This window comes from Myiozetetes cayanensis, unplaced genomic scaffold (genome assembly GCF_022539395.1).
Source record: "Myiozetetes cayanensis isolate MyiCay16 unplaced genomic scaffold, myiCay2020 scf20-37, whole genome shotgun sequence".
NCBI classification, from domain to species: Eukaryota; Metazoa; Chordata; class Aves; order Passeriformes; family Tyrannidae; genus Myiozetetes; species Myiozetetes cayanensis.
Genome location: NW_026087412.1, coordinates 8,448,945 through 8,467,718, shown reverse-complemented (window position 1 = coordinate 8,467,718; position 18,774 = coordinate 8,448,945). Strand labels below are relative to the sequence as shown.

Here is an 18,774-nt window from a genome sequence, read left to right as displayed (position 1 = left end):
TGGAAAAGCTTAGATTTAACTGAGCTGTTCTTCAACTGCTGGATAAGCATGCGATTGTTCATTTGGGAGAAGACACATGTGCTGTGCTGAAGTCCTAGGCAGACCCTCAGCTTTTTGGCTTTGAAGGAGCTACACTGATTTATTCTACTAGCCAAGGATTAGAGCAGTTTTTGCCAAAGCCATGAGCTGCTAGAGAGACTGCAGTTGCTTCTGGTGGTGAAATATCCAGTCGGTGTGCAGGAGACCTTGGGCACGTCAGCTTTTTGACCTGACCTTTTTGTTCTACTGGTTGATATGTACCTGACCAAACTATATCAAGGTAGTCAAAGACTAAGTAGCTGTGCATAGATGAAAAATCTAAGTCTTGCTGAGTTGTTTCAAGTTAAGAAAACTTAAAGTGCCATCTTTTTGTACAGCCTGTGCTGTGGTGGAGTAGAAATGATCTGGCAGCTCAGGCCTCTTCACATTTCCAGTACTGTTATCCCAGGCTTAATTTCCAAATGCTTTCCAACGCCTTTTCTTTCACGTGGAAGAACTTTCCTAGTATGGCAGAGAGCTTGCCCTCCTTGCCACACTCAAGTAGGTGCTGCTGAAGTTATTCAGAGGTGTACTATTTTTGTTCTCAGTAACTTGGGTTCTCTTGATCCCTCTGTAATCCACACAGAGCTCCCAACGCACTTGAAAATGGACTGGGGACAAAAGCTGTAAATATTTGGGGGGGCTCTCAATCTCAGATTTTGCTATTTTGTCTTGAATTTTTGTATTGGAAATGGTATCTCTGCAGAATTCATATTTTTCATATCTTTGCTGCATGTGCTCCTTTCCTCTTTATATTAGGTGTATTTCAATATTTTTTTTCTTCCCACCTGCACTCCAGCCTTATTTGATCAATGTCTTCTTTTTCTAAAGGATTACAGGATAAAGGATGTATTTATATACATTGATATATACATTCTTGCTTCTTCCTAATACTTTTTACCTGAGACACTCTCCTAGGTGTGCTGCAGGTAAGGACGGTGAGAATAGCTCAAAGCATGCAGAGTAGCAGCAGGAAAACTGTGAAATAGTTGCCACCTCAGAAACATGGTGACTCACTACTGAGTGCTGCAGTGGATGGCTGTGAAATCTTCAGAAGGGATAGTCAAGGGAGGACAGCTGGTGAGGTAGCAGTGTATGTTAGGGAGTGTTTTGATTGTCTAGAGCCTGTATTGTATGCTTAAGGGTGTCGACCAAGATAGTAGTTTTATGAACCTGATCATAAAATTCTGTGACTTAAATTTTACTGGATGTCCTGGCTTAAGATGCCATCCCATTTTAGCTTCTCAGCAAACCAGATGAGGAAATGATCTTGTGTAAATATATTTTCCCCCAGTGGTTGGGTTTTGGTTAGGATCAGTTCTGCAATTTGGCCGCACAAACACTTCATTTGTCAAAATTAAGGGCTGGCAGAGGCCACATGGGCTCATGTTGCTACTGAGGAACAGGTTTGTTAAGCTGTGTACCAGTGAGCCTATTAGAAGTGAGGGCACTAATTGCAGCTCAGTGGTTTGGAGCAGCCTCTGCACATTCTGGCATCCTGAGAACTGGCAGGAGCTGCAGGACCACCCAGCACATTTGAGCGGGGCTGCTCCACCTCCATCGTGGGCACATCTTGTCACTGGCACTAGTTCAGAGAGGAGCCCCTGGAAGGTGTCTGCATCCTGGCTTCACTGTGTGAGTTCTCCCCTCTCCTGGGGCTTCAGTGTCTGTCCATGCCACGCACAGGACTGAGAGCAGGGCTGAGACTGCGCTGGGGTCTGTGTGGACACAGCAGGACGTGGCTGTCAGGCAGAGGGGAAGCAGCTGCTGTCCTGCCCCAACACTGCACAACCAGCAGTGGAACTGTGCTGTCCTGGGTTACTGGGTGGCACAAGTCCTTGCAGAGGCAGGAAGGGAGCCAGCAAGCAGGGCTCAGCCTGGCCCTGCTGCTTGTCCTGGTGTGTTGCTTCGTGCTCTACATCCTCCGATGTTCCTGCTCCTTGGATGCCTTTGTCATTGCACGCATGCTCCATCTGCCCTCTGCTCCCGTCTGCCTCTTCAGGGGACAAGATAAGTGTCTGTGTCTCTGTGTGATGTGAAAATTCAGGTATGTGGCTTTCAGAGCAGACAGGCTGGCTGCTCCTTTTCTGCACCGTTAGTTTGTGTAAGGTGAAGTTATATGTGCTTTGGGCTTGGCCTCTGACACCGCTTGCCTAGAGCTGGCTGCACAGGCTGGAATCCTGTCTTCACTAAATGTTTGTTTCCAGACCATTGCAGCTGTACTAAGTGGTGGAAAAATTGGTGTATTGATAGCACAGTAATTTCTTCCTGAGAACCACTATTCATTTGAACAGTGTTAGTCAGGGGAAAAAGTGGTTCAAATGTGCTCATTTCTGGTCTTGACATTTTAAGATCAGTCTTTCATTGAATAATTGTTCTTAATGCATCGTAGGAAAGATTCTCTATAATACTTTTCCTTTCTTCTAGCTACCTTATGAAGGAGGAAAAAGTGAAATAACAGCTTTTACACCTGTGTACTAGACCCTCCTGGATGTGTGTTAAGATGGCCAGCAGAAATAATAAAATTATTATTTACGTGGCCTGTCATGACAAGCTGATATGTCTATGGAATTGGTGTCTTTTCTTGAAAGGATCCTTTGCAGAGCAGTTCCAGTGAGGCACTTGGATACATTAGTATTAGCAAGCCCTTTCTATCTTCTCGTTGTGCAAACATTATTATAGAGCCTTTGAAGTTATCCTAAGACACAGCTACAAAAATTGACCTAGTGCCAGGCAGACCACCCTGGAAATGCTCACCCTTCGCAGACATTTGTGCAGCTTCTGGTGGTGGCCAGGGTGATAAAAATCAGATCTGCAAGAGCATTTTTTGATCAACTTCAGAGCTTCCTGTCCCCTGCCCAGCAGCTCCTGCCCAGGCTCACCCAGCTCGCAGGAGCACTGCCAGGAAGTCACTCTCTCTTCCCCACATAACTCAGCATGTGTGAGATAGCTGGTGGTGTAGAGGTGGCTGTTAGTGTGACCTGTGTCTGAGGGTTACCATTAAGGTTACTGAACACTTCCTGCAATAGGATGCTGGGTTTTGTTGCAGGGACATGTCTGAAGGGGAACTCTGTGTGTTGGTGCCCCGGTGCTGCTCCAGGGCACTTGTGCCACCTCTGTCCTTACCAAGCATGGGAAGTTACCTGACTTGTGTTCCCTCTCTCTAGTGGAGAGATGGCAGAAAGATGGGGAAGTGGCAGTCCAGGCAGTCCTTTCCAGTCCTGTTGGTTTTGTTTGGGGATTTTTTGTTTCTGTGAATATACACAGGTTTAGAGCCAAATTTGAGTGTAGGATAAAAACCACAGGCTGGCAGGCTAACAACCCCCTGAGTCATAAAATGAGTCAGCAGAAGAGACGAAGCCACAATGCCCTGGGATAGCTGTAACCCTCAACTGCAAATTGTACAAACAGCCCTGCCCACACAGGGAGCTGCTGTTATGTGGTCCTGCCTTGCAGGCAACAGAGCAATTGGAGAGGACGTGTAAAATGTCACTTTTAGGGGAATGTTTTGTGTTGTTGTCTGAAACTGTGGTTTCGTGGGAACAAGTATTTGGTGGTGATGCTGGCATTTGTTACTGCTACTTGCCTTCTTACCCTGTTCCTAACTGCTGGTTCTTCCTTCATATCCTCCCCCTCCTGGCTTTGCTGGCCACCTCTCTGCTGTGCCAGCACAGCTCTCTTTACCCTATGTCGTGAGCTGAGTGAAAGAACTGATTCAGTTGTAAAGCGACACAAAACAAATAAATAAAACTAAAAAAGAACTTCTCAAGCTGTTTTGGTTCCCCTGGGTGTCTCAGGGTCCAGCTGCACAAGAGGTGGAAAAACTGCTGCAATGTGATGCTGAGGTTCTGGGGTGAGGGCACCGTTGTCAGTGTCACCTTTCAGCAGTAAACAGTCTTATCCTGATCAATCTTTAAAGGTAATTAATGTGTCGTGCTGTTAATGCAGCACTGTCATACTGTTCACACTCCAGTTCCACTACAGATCTCATTTGATCACAAGCACTGGAGATTAATGATTCATAGCACTTGAAAAATGGCAGTCTGAAGTTTCAGATGGGATGATTGCTGACATCCCTGGAGTTTAAGTATCACAGCTCTTGTGTCAGACTGCTGAAAACTGGTAGAACTTAAGTGGAACATATACAGACCAAGCAAAACTTGGCTCAGAATGGTGCCACTTGTTCTGCTCTTTGTTCCTAAGCATTTCCGTGTAGACGAGGACGAGTGATAACTTTGCTCTCTGACTCAGACCTTTCATTAGCAGTTAATCAACGAGAGCAGGTAGGTTGGGCAAAGCACAGAGGTTGTACCTTAAAAGTGTGTACCTTCATCTCTCACATGTGGGCTATTCCTGTGCACCAGGTCATCCATAACCATGCATCTGGCCATGCACATGAGCTGGAGGAGTTTTTTGTAGTTGAAAACTGAATTTGACTATGTTTATCTCCTCCCTCCTTCACCCTTCTCAGCTTCCTTATTGCCTTACTTAAAGAGGAGATTTGGGATGCATTCTTTGCAGTTGTGGCTCTGAGAGCTGTCCTGAGTGTGGTACCTGTAACTGCGTGAGTGAAGCAGAAAAGTAGCTTGATAGGCCCATGCTGATCCATCATGATCACAATGGTGCAATAATGCCATTCAAAACATGGTTTGTATTTACAACTTTCTTTAGTCTGGAAAGCTTTTGAAAGTAGAAACTACCTTAAGAAATCATTTCTGTTCAGCAAGTATTGGACTTTGTTTGCCTGGCTTTTAAATAGTCTGAAGACTTATCTTTTACAGGAATCCCCTAATCTTTCCAGGATGTTTTATACATACAGTAGCTACTTCCTCTTATAGAAATATTGTCATTTGGAAGTGAACAGTACATGTTGAAAAAGCTTTTGTCTGCAATCAAATTGGCATCGACTGAGAAAATCCAGATGATCTCCCAAAGGGGAGCCTGTGCAGCTGGGCTGTTCTTTGTAACAGTAGCATTTTGCTTTTTTATTTAAACATGTTTTGTATTCTATCTGACATACACACCTGCCAGTATTGTGATCTTCCTGCTATGATAGAAATGTGAGTGGGGCAGGCAGTGCAGGACAATGTTGTGACCAAACTAGCATTGCTTAGAGTCCAGCTGCAAAACAGATGAGTTTATTCCTGCTAAGTCTGGTAGAGAAATGCTGTGAGTGCTGCCATCATTTGTTTTATATAAGGCCACCCAAGGATGAGAGTCCTCTTACCTCATCTCTCACCTTCAGATAATTCTCCCCCCTCCAAGCTTAGCTGATGACATGATAGTGGGATTTTTTTTATTTTTATTTGGGTTTCCTTCCAGTCTTTTGGCTGGCTGTCAAATAATATCTACTACATCTGTATCATAATGGTCCTCTGGTGTTAAGTGTAATCTTTCATCAACCTGTTGTAAGTTAGCAGTGGGACAGAGGTAATCATGGACTTTTTCACCTGGGCACAGTGTGGTCCCTGGTCCATAACTTGCTGAGTGGAGGAAATGTGTATAAAAGGTTTCAAGGCCAATTTCCTCCTTAACTTTTTTTTCCTGGGTTAATAGCTTGTTTCTTCATTAGTATAATTATGTTGATTATTTTTTAAAAAGCTGCTTTATAGGCATAATTAAAAGTAAAAGGAATATATAGTTTCTTGGAGGAAAGCCAGATTTTTTCATTCCATTCTGTGATTTAGCCAGTGAGAATCAGAATGACTCAAAACTCAAAATTAATCTCAGGAGCCAGATAATCTGATAGACAAGAATTTACTAAACTAAAACTTTAGACAGATGTGATGGATTTAAGAGAAAGCACCAGTGACCTGGTTCCACTCTGTTAGGCTTTCCAATTAAATAGGATGTAGAAAGCGAGACCTTGCAGAGGTCCTGGACCAGCAGGACCGAGGTTTTAAATGTCCCTTATGCTTTAAAAGATGTTTCTTTAAAGATTTTGCTTGAGTGCTAATTCTGGAACAACAATGATGGAGTCTCCTATAGGGATGTTATCACTTTCTAACCTTTTAATTAAGAGGCTAAATAGACGGTTTTTGTGCTTTTGTGTTTAGAAGCTCTTTAATGAGGTTATGAATCCTCTGGCTGAGCTAAGTTAAGAGTTCAGGCTTTGACACCAAGGAAGATGCCAGACTGCAGAAAGTGCACAGTGCACTTGCATTATAATGAGCAGAGCTGGGGAGAGACATTTATCAGGATAAAATTTTAGTGGAAAACAAAATAACCACAGGTAACTGCAGCTGTTGGGAGGAAAAATTTTGCCAGGGATGTGGCCAATCCTTTCATCATCAAGTCCTGATCAATTTTCTGAAAAGGTTCTAATGCCTTGAAATTCCAAGAGCACCAGTCAAGTATTAATCTCATCTAAAACCAGTCAGTTGTAATCTAAGAGAGAAATGTAAAAAAGGATTAAATCAAAGATGCAAGAGCCTGCATGTGGCCTTGAGCTGTTCTCTAATGTATCTCTGGTATACTCTTGTTACTTGCACTTTTTTTGCTCATCCAAATATTGTAGAGAATCTGTAATTTCTTTGTGATTTCCAGATGTCTGGAAAACTGGTAACTGTTAAAAGAAAACACACACAAAAAAATCCTGCCATCCTTGTTCGAGCAAGTGTTTTTGTTCTTAATATCACTACTTTGGACCAGTAACAGCTCAGAACACCTTCCCTTTCCACTATTCCAGAGTAATGGCTGTTTCTGTCTGCTCTCTTTGTAGATGGAACCTCCTAGTCCCTACACCAGCTTGGAGACTCAGGTTAGTACTACCCCCCAGCCCACTGCTTTCTTACAAGAGATATTCTGAAAGAGAGGGCTGGGCTGGTGTTGCCCTCCATAAATATGATATTTAACCCTGTTGGTGTCCCTGGAGAAGGTGCAGCTGTAGGAACTGTAGGCATAGCTCCTGACATGACTGACTGGGCAAGGAGAGAACCAGGCTCTCAGCAGGAAACAGTAGATACAGCTGGACAGCAACAGAATTGACTTGTATAAATCAGAAGAGAGGATGCAGCCCTTAAGGCAGTGTGAGCATCCTTTCATGGGATTCTCATTTCTTTTTGTATACTGCATTTCCTAGCTGTTTTTCTGATTCCTGCTGCTTGTGTGTTACTCTCAAATACTGTTGTGCTGCTGATTTTTTCTTTAGACATTACAATGAACGGTAATGAATCTGTGGAGCTGCCTGGCACTAGAAGGTCAAAGTGACAGAAGGGATTTTACAAAGTCACTGATGCTTTGATTTGTGTTTTCTAACAAGGCAGCATCATTGATTTCCATTCTCGCTGATCTTTGGGAGACAGCAAAGGCAATGGTACTTGCATACTGAAGATGAGTGTTTATTCAGAACACATTTCCAATGCCCCTTAGTGACTGCATAAATATTTCTACCTTTGTCTTCTGCTGGCCTTTCTCTGGGGAAAGCTTTTGACTGTTTTGTTATTTGTTTCAACAAGACTACTACATCTATTTTATGGACCTCACTTCGAAGCCAAGCCTTTGTGAGTCAAAACTGGCAAGAAAGGATCACGAGAAGTTTGTTATACACAGTGGCATTATAAAATGGTATCAAAACACAGAGTACATAATAAAATACTGATCTGTGCATGATGTAGAACTACAGATATACAGTAATAATGAAGACTTATTTTATTACTGACTTAAAAAAGTGTAAGAACATGAGTTGGTGCCAGTGAAGGTACTAGGGGAGAACGCACAAGTGAATATGAGCAAGAGAACTTCTCGCTTGAAGGAGGGGGAGTGACAATGAGATCATCAACTGCACATTATGTTGAGGTGGTGCATTCAGCCCCAGCATAGGAATTCCTTGCCCTGCCAGTCTGCATCTTCCCTGACCTGCATGTCCTTTGTTCTTCTGACCCATTACCTCCTTGCTAAGGCTGTCAGCAGGACTGCCAGGTGACCCCAAAAGTTGCTGTGTTTTCAGAGGCCTTAATATTTTTGGGGGTCAGGGGGCATAGACACATTGTTTTAATTAATAATAATTAATAATAAAGGTAGAAATTAAGGGTATGCTCTTAAATGTTGGTATTTCTTTCAGTGTTACTGAAAGCCACATCCACTTCTGGATCCACTTCCTATAGAAAGCTGATTACTTCTGAGCTTGCAATACATGGGGAGAGCCAAACCCAGCTTCTTATGGGCAATGCACTCGTGTCCCAAAGTGTCCTTGACTGGGAGCTCCTCAGATGTAGGAGCTGAGACCAGAAAGGTATCCTGGAGAGCAGAGGGAAGAGCCAGTCTCTCTCTCTCTCTCTCTCTGAAGTAAATCTGGGTATCACAGCCAAAGTTCAGGGTGCACCTTTGGTTAATAGGAATATATTTCTCTTTACCTGAAGAGGTTAAAAGTATTCACATTAATAGTGGAAGTTGTTTTATATCCTGACTAAGAAGTTAGCAGTATTAGCTGCAAGTATTAGCTGCTGTTTTCTCTGCTGTGAAAAAGCACTTTGAGAAAATAACATCAGCAGCTTTAACATTTTTCAGACTTGAGCAGGATATTAACTCTTACACTTAGTAAAGAATCTCCAATTTTGCAGAAGTTTCATGCATGCTTTATTCCTTTCCTTTTTTTCTTTGGGGACAGATGGGAGCAGAGAGTTGCACTGCATTCCTTTGAGTAGGCTGGTGAGCAACTTCTCTGCTTTGGTGGTTTCCTGCACAATCTTGGGATGAATCAGCTCATTTGAGAGTTTTTCTCCACTGCCCTCTGGTTTCCTGTCTCGGCTTGGTTTGATTGGTATTTTGAATGTTGACATTTCAAACCCATGCTGTGTTCTGGAGGCCTTCTCATGAATTTTTCATATAATTTCCCCTCCTTTCTCTAGTCTTTCAATCAGCTGTACAGCTGTTGAAGATTTTGCAGATATGGCTGCAAGTGACCTAAGGAGAGAATGGATACTCTTCCAACCTGGTCAGCTTCAGCAGATCTCTTTGAACTCCCTTATACAGATATATTTTGGTTTGTGTATAAGTGAGCAGAAGAAAGCATTGACTTGAGAGCTAAGGAAGTGTCCTCACCTGATATTTTTCAAAGGAAAAGACAATTTCTGAAAAAACAAACAAACATTTAGCACAATTCCCTCATATTCTTCCCTCTTTTAGAGGCACATAGAAGTAGTTGGTTCAAATTAGACCTGCTAAATCACATTACTTGTGGTAATCAAAAAAGAGTATATTGGGGATCAGTCTGATTTATCCCCACGTGTTTTGGGACAGTGTGTCAAAAGATGATACAGTCAGATAGTTCCTATTCTTCCTGTTAATTTTTTTTTCCAAGTATGTTGCAAATGATACTCATCTAGGGTGAAACCCAGAAACTTGGTCTTTACTGTACTGGAAAAAATACTTTGAAACAAAGCTGCTATTTCCTATCTCTGAATCTCACTGTATGCTAATACCAAAACCAGATACCCCTGAGCAGCCTTGAGGTGTTGGATAAGGTCACATTGTCAGGATTCTTTTGGAGGGTTCAGGTGTGTTTACCTGCACTGTCATGCAAAGAGAAGCTGAGCATACTCAGCAATGAAGAAAACAAAGAGAAAATTAGGACTGTTTTCAGCAGTCGAGATGGTTGTACATTGCAGCTGTGACTGTGTTTTGTGACTCCTTTTCTCCTGATTTCAGATGTTATCTCCATTAATGAGATTGTGGCTGTCTCCCTCTCGAACTTCCCATCCTTCATTTTTTTCACAGAAATACCAGGAGCCAAAGGGAATGGCTTTGGCAGAAATTAGCCCAGAGATAAATTTTGGCCTAGTTTTTCCTTCCCTTGGACAAATGGAGTTTGTTATGGTCTCTGGGTTAGAGAGACCACTATTGGTCTCCTTGTAGCTTTGAGACCATCCAGAGCTCACTAAACATCCCTCCTCTTGCTTAAATAAGCCTGAACTACATCTCCTATTCTCTGGATATCAGCTGTGGGTTGTTGTGTTTTTTTGTTTGTCTGTTTGTTTGGTTTTTTTGTTCCCAGAAGTATTCCTGAGCTGTCCAGTGTGTTGTCTGTGCTTTCTTAATGCTCATTTGAGACAATGTTCTTGTCCTTTCCATAAACAGGCAGGTTTCTAATTGTCCCTGAGTCCATTCAAGCGTGATGGAGCTTCAGAGTGTTCTTAAGCAGTTATCTTTAATTATGAATATTTTTAACAGTGTACCCACCAAAACCTTATGCTCCCTAGCTGTGATCTTAAAAAGTTAGGGGAATTGTGATATTTCCCAGCAGTGCCCTTTTAATTTGCACAGCATTCAAAATGCTTACCAGCAATAGCTAAGTTTGGTGATGGAAAGAAAATTTAGTGCTGTGCTTGCCTGTTTTTATTGTATAGGGCAAAATGGCAGAAGATATATAACTTATGTTAATTATAATCAATTGCCCTCAGAACCAAATGGTTCATTCTGACCCTGTCCCTGCTGTACAGTGAAGCTGTTCTCTGCACTTCAAATGACATCACAGAACAGGAAAATTCTTGATCTTTCCATAATAACGGTAATGGAGATAAGGGATAAAAGGTTAGTATTTGATAACAGGAAGTGTGTCTGATTGCTTAAATAAAGCTCTAAATGCAGATCTATTCTGATAACAAATAGACAATTTTACTAAGAAACAGAAATATTCAGAGACTAATTGAATCCATGGGTATCTATTGCCATCCTTTAAGTGCAGTAAGTCTAGAAGTTGTTCTGATAAATATATCTAGGAATAAAGAACTACTTCATATCACATCAATTGCAAATAGAATATATATTTGTGACAGTTGAGATGTTGAAGTGAGGGGCTGTTAAGAATTTTACTGCTGTTTCCCTTCTCCTGTGAGTCACTTGCTGTCAGAACAGCAAGATAGGAGGAACTCACCTCTTATTTTCCAGTCAATTGCTAGGTAGCTCCCCATTCATCACCTGCTAGGCTAACATTTCAGAGCATGCTTAATTACAAGCACCCACTTAAATGCAGCTGACTTCAGGGATACTTTTTCTTGAAGTCCCTCTGTGTATCACACTCTCATTTCTTACCTATAACCAAACTTCCTTTGCAATAGTTTAAAATATATTTTTGTCTCTGGAACCCTTTTACATGCAGTGGACTGGATCGTCTCGTGAGTAATTAATTCCCAGTGCCTCTCCTGAGTGAACTGGAGCAGGGTGGGTTTATCAGGGCTGAGGAGTATTAATGTGAGCAGTGAATAAAATGCAGGTTGACTTGCCAGTGTGGTGGGTGCGTAGCTGTGGAAGGTTGTGCACAGGTAGGACAAAAAGCTACATGCAGGTGACCGAGTCTGATGTTACCATCTGGGAGGTGTTCTCTGTGCAGCATTTCTCAGAAGGTATCTGGGATCCTTTTCTCTTTAGGGTTGATTTGAAAAGTCCCTGAAACGTGGGGTTTGTTACTGTTCTACTTCATTCTCTGTAACAGCTACAGATAAGTACAACTAGTGAAGGCTTTTGTGATGCTTCTTCCCCCCACCCACCCCTGCAATTTTCTCTTCCTCTGGTTTTACTGGGATTAGACCTCAAAGGCATAGATGGCTTTTATATAGCAAAGTGATTTAAAGTGTAAGCTCTATTTCTGGGATGGTGAAGCATAGCGCTGAAAATTAAAATTCACAAAGAATTTCCTAAATCCAATCAGATAATAATTGGATAAATATAGATGTGCACAGCTGTGTTTTACATGCAGCATTTTCCAAATCTAGTTACAATAATTTTGTAGCCAGGGCAGCTTTGAAGTGGCCATGTCCATTTTCATATAACACACTGAGAATTGTGCCTGGTTTTGTAATTACCTACTCATTGGAGTTCTGGAGCCCACATTACAAGGAGAACCTGCTTCTGAAACTTGTTCTCTATAGACATAAGTAAGATGAATTATGCAGGAGATTCTTTTCTCGCCTGCCTGGGCTACTGCACAGGTTGCACCTGCACTTTTTCACATTAACCTTCCTTCTCCTCCAACTGCCTTGTTTTACAGACTTGTTGACGTAGCTTTGCATTCCATCTAGTTCTGGCTCACTGTCAGAGTTCCCTGGTATCACTGGGCTGTAGGCTGGCAGTAAAAGCATATTAGTAGCTGGTAAATCCTATGGAGATATGGAGGTGACGTCTGTGTTGCATACTCCTGTGTTCTGTCTTCTCATTGGGAAAATGACTGCAAATGGCTGGACTGTAGTGCTGAAGCCAAGGCAAAATTTAAAGGAAAAGAGTTTTGTTTTATTGTCTTGCCTTACAACAATGTTAGTTGCCACAGTTGATGACAACACTGAGGCTCAGTGGGCAAGTGATAGTTTGTCACTGCCAGGGCTGCTAGCTGGGCATTTGTGGAAGTGATGGAGTTGGTCTGAAAAGGCATCTCCATGGGAAATTAAGGAAGTAAGTTAATAATCTGGGGTCACTTGAAATGTTCTCTGTATTTGCTCTTCAGGAAAAAGAAACCAAAGTTGTGGCTTGCTTGTGTGGACCCTTACTACTGGTGGGTCTTATTTCCATGACTGAAAACCTTGTGCTGGTCCAGGCCAAACAGGTGACTTTTGTCCCGCCTGCACCAGCTACTCCCCCTCCCCTTCAGCACGTTTTTGTGGCATCCCAGTCATGATGCCAGGGACAGCCCTGGCCATGAACCATTGCATCCAGTCCCATGGGCAGCCTTGCAGTCCTCTATCAGTTGTATTTCCAACCACAGCAAGCTGTGTGTTAGACAGGTTTACGTTAGGAGTGGGAGCGTTTGGAAGCTGTGTCCAGTAATTGACAGTCCAGAGCCTGTATCACTGCCTAAGCTCAGTGTATTGTGTGCATGTAGAGAGCTGTCAGCCTCAGAACAGGATTAGCAGAATCTGTCATGCAGCAAAAATACTGAGGTTGTGAGAGTTTTGAATCTCCTACCATGGCAGCCCTCGGGCAGAGCCACCATGTGCCCTCTCTGGCTGTGTGGCATTTGCAGCCCATCACCCCATAGTGTTGCTTGTGGCCATTCTTGAAGCAAAACAAAACCAAAGACATCACCCTGCCAAGGCTTGCTTCTTTCTCTGAAAAGGTGTGGGATTTTCTCTCCTGGGGAGTGCTTACCTGAGAGGTGGGAGCCCCAGACAGACCTTCTCCTTAGGCTGGAATGGTGCAGCCCCTCTGTGGCCACATGCCAGGGTGCCCTGGCCACGCTGCCCTGTGCTGCCCGAGTGGGGCAGTGAGACTTTGGAGAGTGCAGTCCATGCTGTCACCTGTGGGAGAGGTCAGTTCCCTGCTTCCTGTTGCTGGACTGCTTCTCTGCTTTATATGTGCTGCTAAACTGGAGAAAAAACCCAGCAGTTTTAAGGTTCAAATCCAGATGAAAACAGTGGTTGTGGTAAGGTTCAAATCCAGATGAAAACAGTGGTTATGGTGCTGGCTTCTGTGAGGTAGCAAGTGCCAGGTGCTGGTATTGGTAATGGGTTAATAATAATGGATATGCATTACTGCAAAGCCCAGCTTGAAGTGGAGCTTCCAGGAAGGGTTGTGCTACAAGCAGGTTTGATAAGCTTCTGGCCCTACTTGGAAAGTCAGCTTTAAAACAATTGTAACCCTGAAATGGTTTTCTTCTTGCTGTTCATGTGTAATACAATTATTATACATATTATTCCATGACTTCCCAGGAACCAAGAAAGAATTGTTATCATTTCTTTGTTGGTATGTCTTTTAGCAATTAATTGTACTTTAGCTTACATAGTAAATGTTACTTGTATTTGTAATTGCTTTTGACTGTCTTCTAATGTTTGAGTTTATGTACAGCAAACAAAATATTTTTAATAAATACTGATAATTAAGTCATGATATTAGAAGAGCAAGCACTTACTGCCTACAAAATGACACTAAGTTAATTATTTGCAAATTATCTAGATGCTAATTTGGTTGTGGCCTTCAACAGTGCTTGGTTTCTTACTGAGCAGGAAATATGCAATGTTTGACTCCTGCTTCCAGAACACCTTTCTGGCAGCTCAGCTTTGAACTTGTGTTGGCACTTTTATCACAATGCTTGATAGCTGAACACAGTGTCTTACAAAGGTCAAAAAGTTAGTCTTGACTAATAGCTGGTTTGGGGTTTTTTTTACGGTCAAAAAAGCAAGATAATTTAAATAACAAATCAATGAAACTTTATCAGTTAGTGCCAGACCAGCCTCCCGGTGACCTTTCTCAAGGTGTGCTACCTGTTCCTTTGCCTATGAAAACACAGAAGTGTTGTGTAAATGGAGTTCACTGCCTTTTATTTTAGACATCAAACTGATGGGTGATGTGGTTTTCACATTCATTTTTTTTTTCACCTGTTGAATAGCTTTGTGTTCTTTATAGCCCAGCCTTTGAAAACTGACACAGACATTAAACTGTTGATGTTTTTTTATCTTATCTTCATTCTGATGTGGAGCCTAAGTTCAAACACACGCAGGTCTCTGCTCCAGACTTCTTTTGTCCCTTTCTGACTCTCCTGGCCATGTGTCAGTTTGGTAGCCTGGGACAGAAAGTGCTGATGATGTTCTGGTGCTGTTACTGTCGGTGATTTGGTGTTTGTGTGGAAGATTGAGCACACGTATAACCTGACCATTCATAAGGAATTTTTTTTATTTCAGCATGGTGGGGTTTGTTTAAAAGGTAGCTGACAGATTTCAGGTTGTACCACGCAGGAGGAGCTGCCCCAGTTGCATTTGAGAGGAGGGTTTTTCAGTGGGTGCAGGTTTGCTGGCAGAGCTCCTCCACGTTTCCTGCAGGAAGGCTGCAAATCCTGGCATGGCTGCAGCTCGCCTGAGGCAGACTGACGGGCTTGGAAAGTCCAAAAGCTTCAGAGAAGCTAAAACCCAAATGAAACTCGTGTTTGGGATCATGCTCTGCAGTAGTGACCTTGAGGAGCTCTGGTACAGGAGGTATATATATGTGAGTAGCCTGAATATTTGATGAAGGGCTGGCTCCCATCTCCATAGAAAGCAGAGATTTCTCGCATGTATGTGTTTCTTGTGATGCCAGAAGGTGGAAGTCCAGCTCATGTCCATTGCCTGTTGGATACCTCAAGTCACAACAAAACACTGAGTAACTTCTGTGGAGTTAGTGGAGCCATTGTGATGCCTGTGAATCCGGGGGTGTGCAGATCTGACTCATGTTACAGACATTTATAGATTGTGTCCGGATATATATATATATATATGTGTATATATATATCTCCAGTATATACTGTATATAAAAATATCTTAAATATAAATTTCCCACTGTTCTGGCTTGTACTAAACATAGATACTTTTTGTAAATTCCAATTCCAGCTTGTAAGTAACAGTTTTTCCTTGTACATCATACACCACAATTCACACAGCAGTTTGGAAGCTGTTCCTTTACTGTGCAGTGAAAGAAGTCAGTAAAGACCTGTTTTGATTTACTGTTGGCCAAAGTAGCAGTATCATGACTGATCCATGGGTCTGTGACCGTTACCTGGAATTTCACTCTGAAGGCCATGCTGTTAAAACATGAGAGCATCATTTCAAATTGCATTTAGTCCAGAGTGGATTGGGAGGCTTTGGCATAGTGCCTAGTTTACACTAGGCCTGCCAGCAGAGGAAGTTAATCAAGAATTGTTGGTCCAAGGTGAATTCTTGCTCTGTTTTAGGTTAAATGACTTTCCACAGTAGACAGTCCTACATCTTGATCTAATCTGTTCAACTCCAGCATTAGCTTGTGTATTTTCAAAAGCATAATTTCCTTGAAGACCCTCCTGAAACAGCCAGCTGAGCCTGTCTGCTCTGTCCAACACCGAATACCAGCATAATTCAGAAAGTGACATTCATCCATTTGCTGTGCTGAAGTTGTTTTATGTGAGGGAACATGAACCTGAGGCTCCCCAGTGGAAAATGGGCACTACAGTTGGTCAAGGACCAGTGGTGTCCCAGCTGGCAATTTTCACTTTTCTTGGGATCGTCAAATTCTCTCCTGCCCAGCCCCCCTGCCGTGACCTCAGCTGGTCACAAAAATACAGCATCAGTGAGCTGTGGAAGGTCATCCTGGGAAATTCAAACTGTAGAGGGCCAGCAGGGCTTGTCTTTCTGGCAGGGTGTGCTGCCAGGCAAGTATACTGTCTGGCAAAGATGCTCTTTTCCCAAAAGAATGTTTATTATTTATCTAAGTGTTTACTGTTTCTTTAAGTGTCCCTGTTCCTCTTCAAACCTACTTGCTCTCCCTTTTCACCCCATGATGTAACTTGTGGTTCTGGCAGCACATGCTTTCCCCTCCCAGGTTTCATGTTCTTAATTAGGGTTTAACTTCTAGTTTGATTCTTCCCATTATCTGAATGTTTTTCAAAATGAGATTTCTTGTGGTTAATGTCTGTCTTCCCTCTGTGGCAGTTGATTTTGTTCCCTATAAGTGAATATGCTGACTGAAGTAGAATACTTTCTTAATGTCCTTATATCCATTATTGTCTGTGATATGGTATGTTTCTGAATAAATTCAGTATTTTGCTGTCTGAAACCATACAGTGGAGGCTAAATTCTGTCAGTGCTATTTGCTTGGAAAATGCTGTGTTTTTCTATCCAGATTCAAAATTATAGGACTTAGACTGAAATTAGACTTGTAGTTTGTCTTCCTAGTTATGAAACTCTTGTTTTCACTAGATGTTTTGAAATCTTGAGTAACTGTATGTTTCCACAAGGGAAAATAATTTTCAGAGCTGAGTAATAGCCCTTACTCAGTAAAACACAAGACTTGCAAGTTAGGCAATTGCATCAATGCAAATGCTTATATGCTTTGGATTGAAGATGCTGTTTAAGTGTTTCCCTGAGTCTGGCCCTTGATGCCAAAATATTTGCTTATAATTTCAAGTGAATTGGCTTTTGCTGTCTTAATAGGCTTTTTAATTATTTATTGGCAGTAATGCTGAAAGGGAGTGAATTTCCAGAATGCGTGCACTTTGAGTCAACACATGTGAACAACTGCATTTAAAATGCCTGCTCCAGCATTCAGTAGGGAAGAAGGATCCATTAGGCTGGTCAAAATCACAAAGAGTGCAAATGCTGCGAAAAGATACAGTGAAATTCCTAAAAATGCTGAAGGGTGTTTGCCAGAGTGCTTAAAGCAATCCAGCTGTCTTTGCCTTTGAATGAGAGACCTGTAGTGCTGAGAAGGAAAAACTTCCCTTAGCAGTTATAGGTTCTAGAGATTTGAAAGTGGTGTTTCACTTCAAAACGAAGCCAGATCTTTTGATATTTTCATAAAAGGTGAGCAGAAGATGCTCCTTAAGCACAGTGCTGTGTTGTGCATGTATGTACCAGAGAAGTCCTAGAGGTTCAGGCATTCTCCCTGTTCAGGCATTCACTCCTGTGGAGCAGGAACTCTTAATGGCAGTCACCAGGTAACACAAATTCCAAAGGTCTTTTCTTTATGAGTTTATGGAGCATAGTGGAAGTGCATCCTATTGACAGAGAGAAGTACTGTGTGTGCTGCAAACCCCTGGTCTTAAATATCCATATGCTCCCCGCGGGAATTTTATTTTCTCAGTCTCTTAGTTGTCTTTTTTTTTTTTTGCCATAAACCTCAACCATGCAATAGCAAAGACTGAATGTCTGCTCAAAGCACCAGTCTGCTTCAGCCTGAGCAATATCAGAAATGCCTTTTTCACTCCAGCTCAGGCTGGGCAGTAGAACCCAACTGGTGGGTGGTACTTCTGTAAATGGAAGTGCCAGGTACTGTGACCAATAGCCAGAGGCAAAGTCTTACACTGCAGGTTTAATTAAAGCATCTCAGGGAATGTGCATCATCTGAACATTAAAACACCCAGCAGGAACTTTGAGTCAGAGCCAAAGGATAATAAGAATTAAACCACGTTTTACCCATGTACATTGCAAGGATTTATATTCTTTGCTGGCACTGAATAGTGCATTGCTGTGGTGCCATAACTGGTGTTACATATGACCTTATAAAATGTTGTGATACACTCAAGCATTTACTATTCAGTAAAAAACAAAGTATTTTTTTCCAGCTATCTTGCTTTCATATTTTTTTCAAGTTTAAAAGTGGTTTTGGAACACAGTCTAGAAAGAACAGTTACACTAGCATCATTATTTTTAGGAAAATTTGCATAACTTGCTTTTACACAGGTATGTAAAGACATAATGGTACTAGATATAGAAGGATAACTGTGAAGTGCTTTGCTTTTCTTTGCCAGAATTTCATTTAAGAATGAGATATCATCTCAGGGTTTGAGAACAAGCTTGTAATTTCAGAGAAAAATAAGAAAGCTACTTTTCCAGTTTAAACTTCTGTTACATGTTACCAGAGACTAACAAAAGTAATAAGAAACAACAAACAGCTTAAAATAAAGAATAACTTGTGTCCCTGTGATAAAGCATGTGTGCATCTAAGCAAAAAAGTGGGCAAAAAGGAATCAGCATAGTAATTATCAGTCACTCTTTGATCAGGTGGAAGAGAAACTTCAGGATCACTGTGTGAGTCGCCAGCAGGGCCACTAAGTTTGTTTGTTTGGTTTTTTGGTTCCTTTCTCCTGTTGCTGATGTTTGACAGCCACTTCTCCTTGCAGCTCTTTGTAAGGCCAATGTCTCCTTTTACTGACTGCTGCTGTTGATTTCTAGGCAGTGCAGGGTGCTAAAATTATTTTTGAAGTTTGTCTTAGGTAAATGAGGTTAATGAAATCGAAGTAAACGAAAGAATGACTCTATCTGAGGT

General features: G+C 42.0%; 1 protein-coding gene across 2 annotated transcripts in view; it reads left to right on the top strand.

The window, feature by feature from the left end:
• XYLT1 (xylosyltransferase 1) overlaps window positions 1–18,774 on the top strand; it is a 175,188-nt gene that overhangs the window by 39,502 nt on the left and 116,912 nt on the right. Inside the window, exon 2 of one of the 2 annotated variants that reach the window (XM_050317854.1) lies at window positions 6,800–6,838. The exons of the other annotated variant lie outside the window; for it this stretch is intronic. Within the exon in view, the coding sequence (XP_050173811.1) occupies window positions 6,800–6,838 (39 nt within the window). The remainder of the gene's footprint in view (window positions 1–6,799; window positions 6,839–18,774) is intronic. 2 annotated transcript variants of the gene reach the window in all.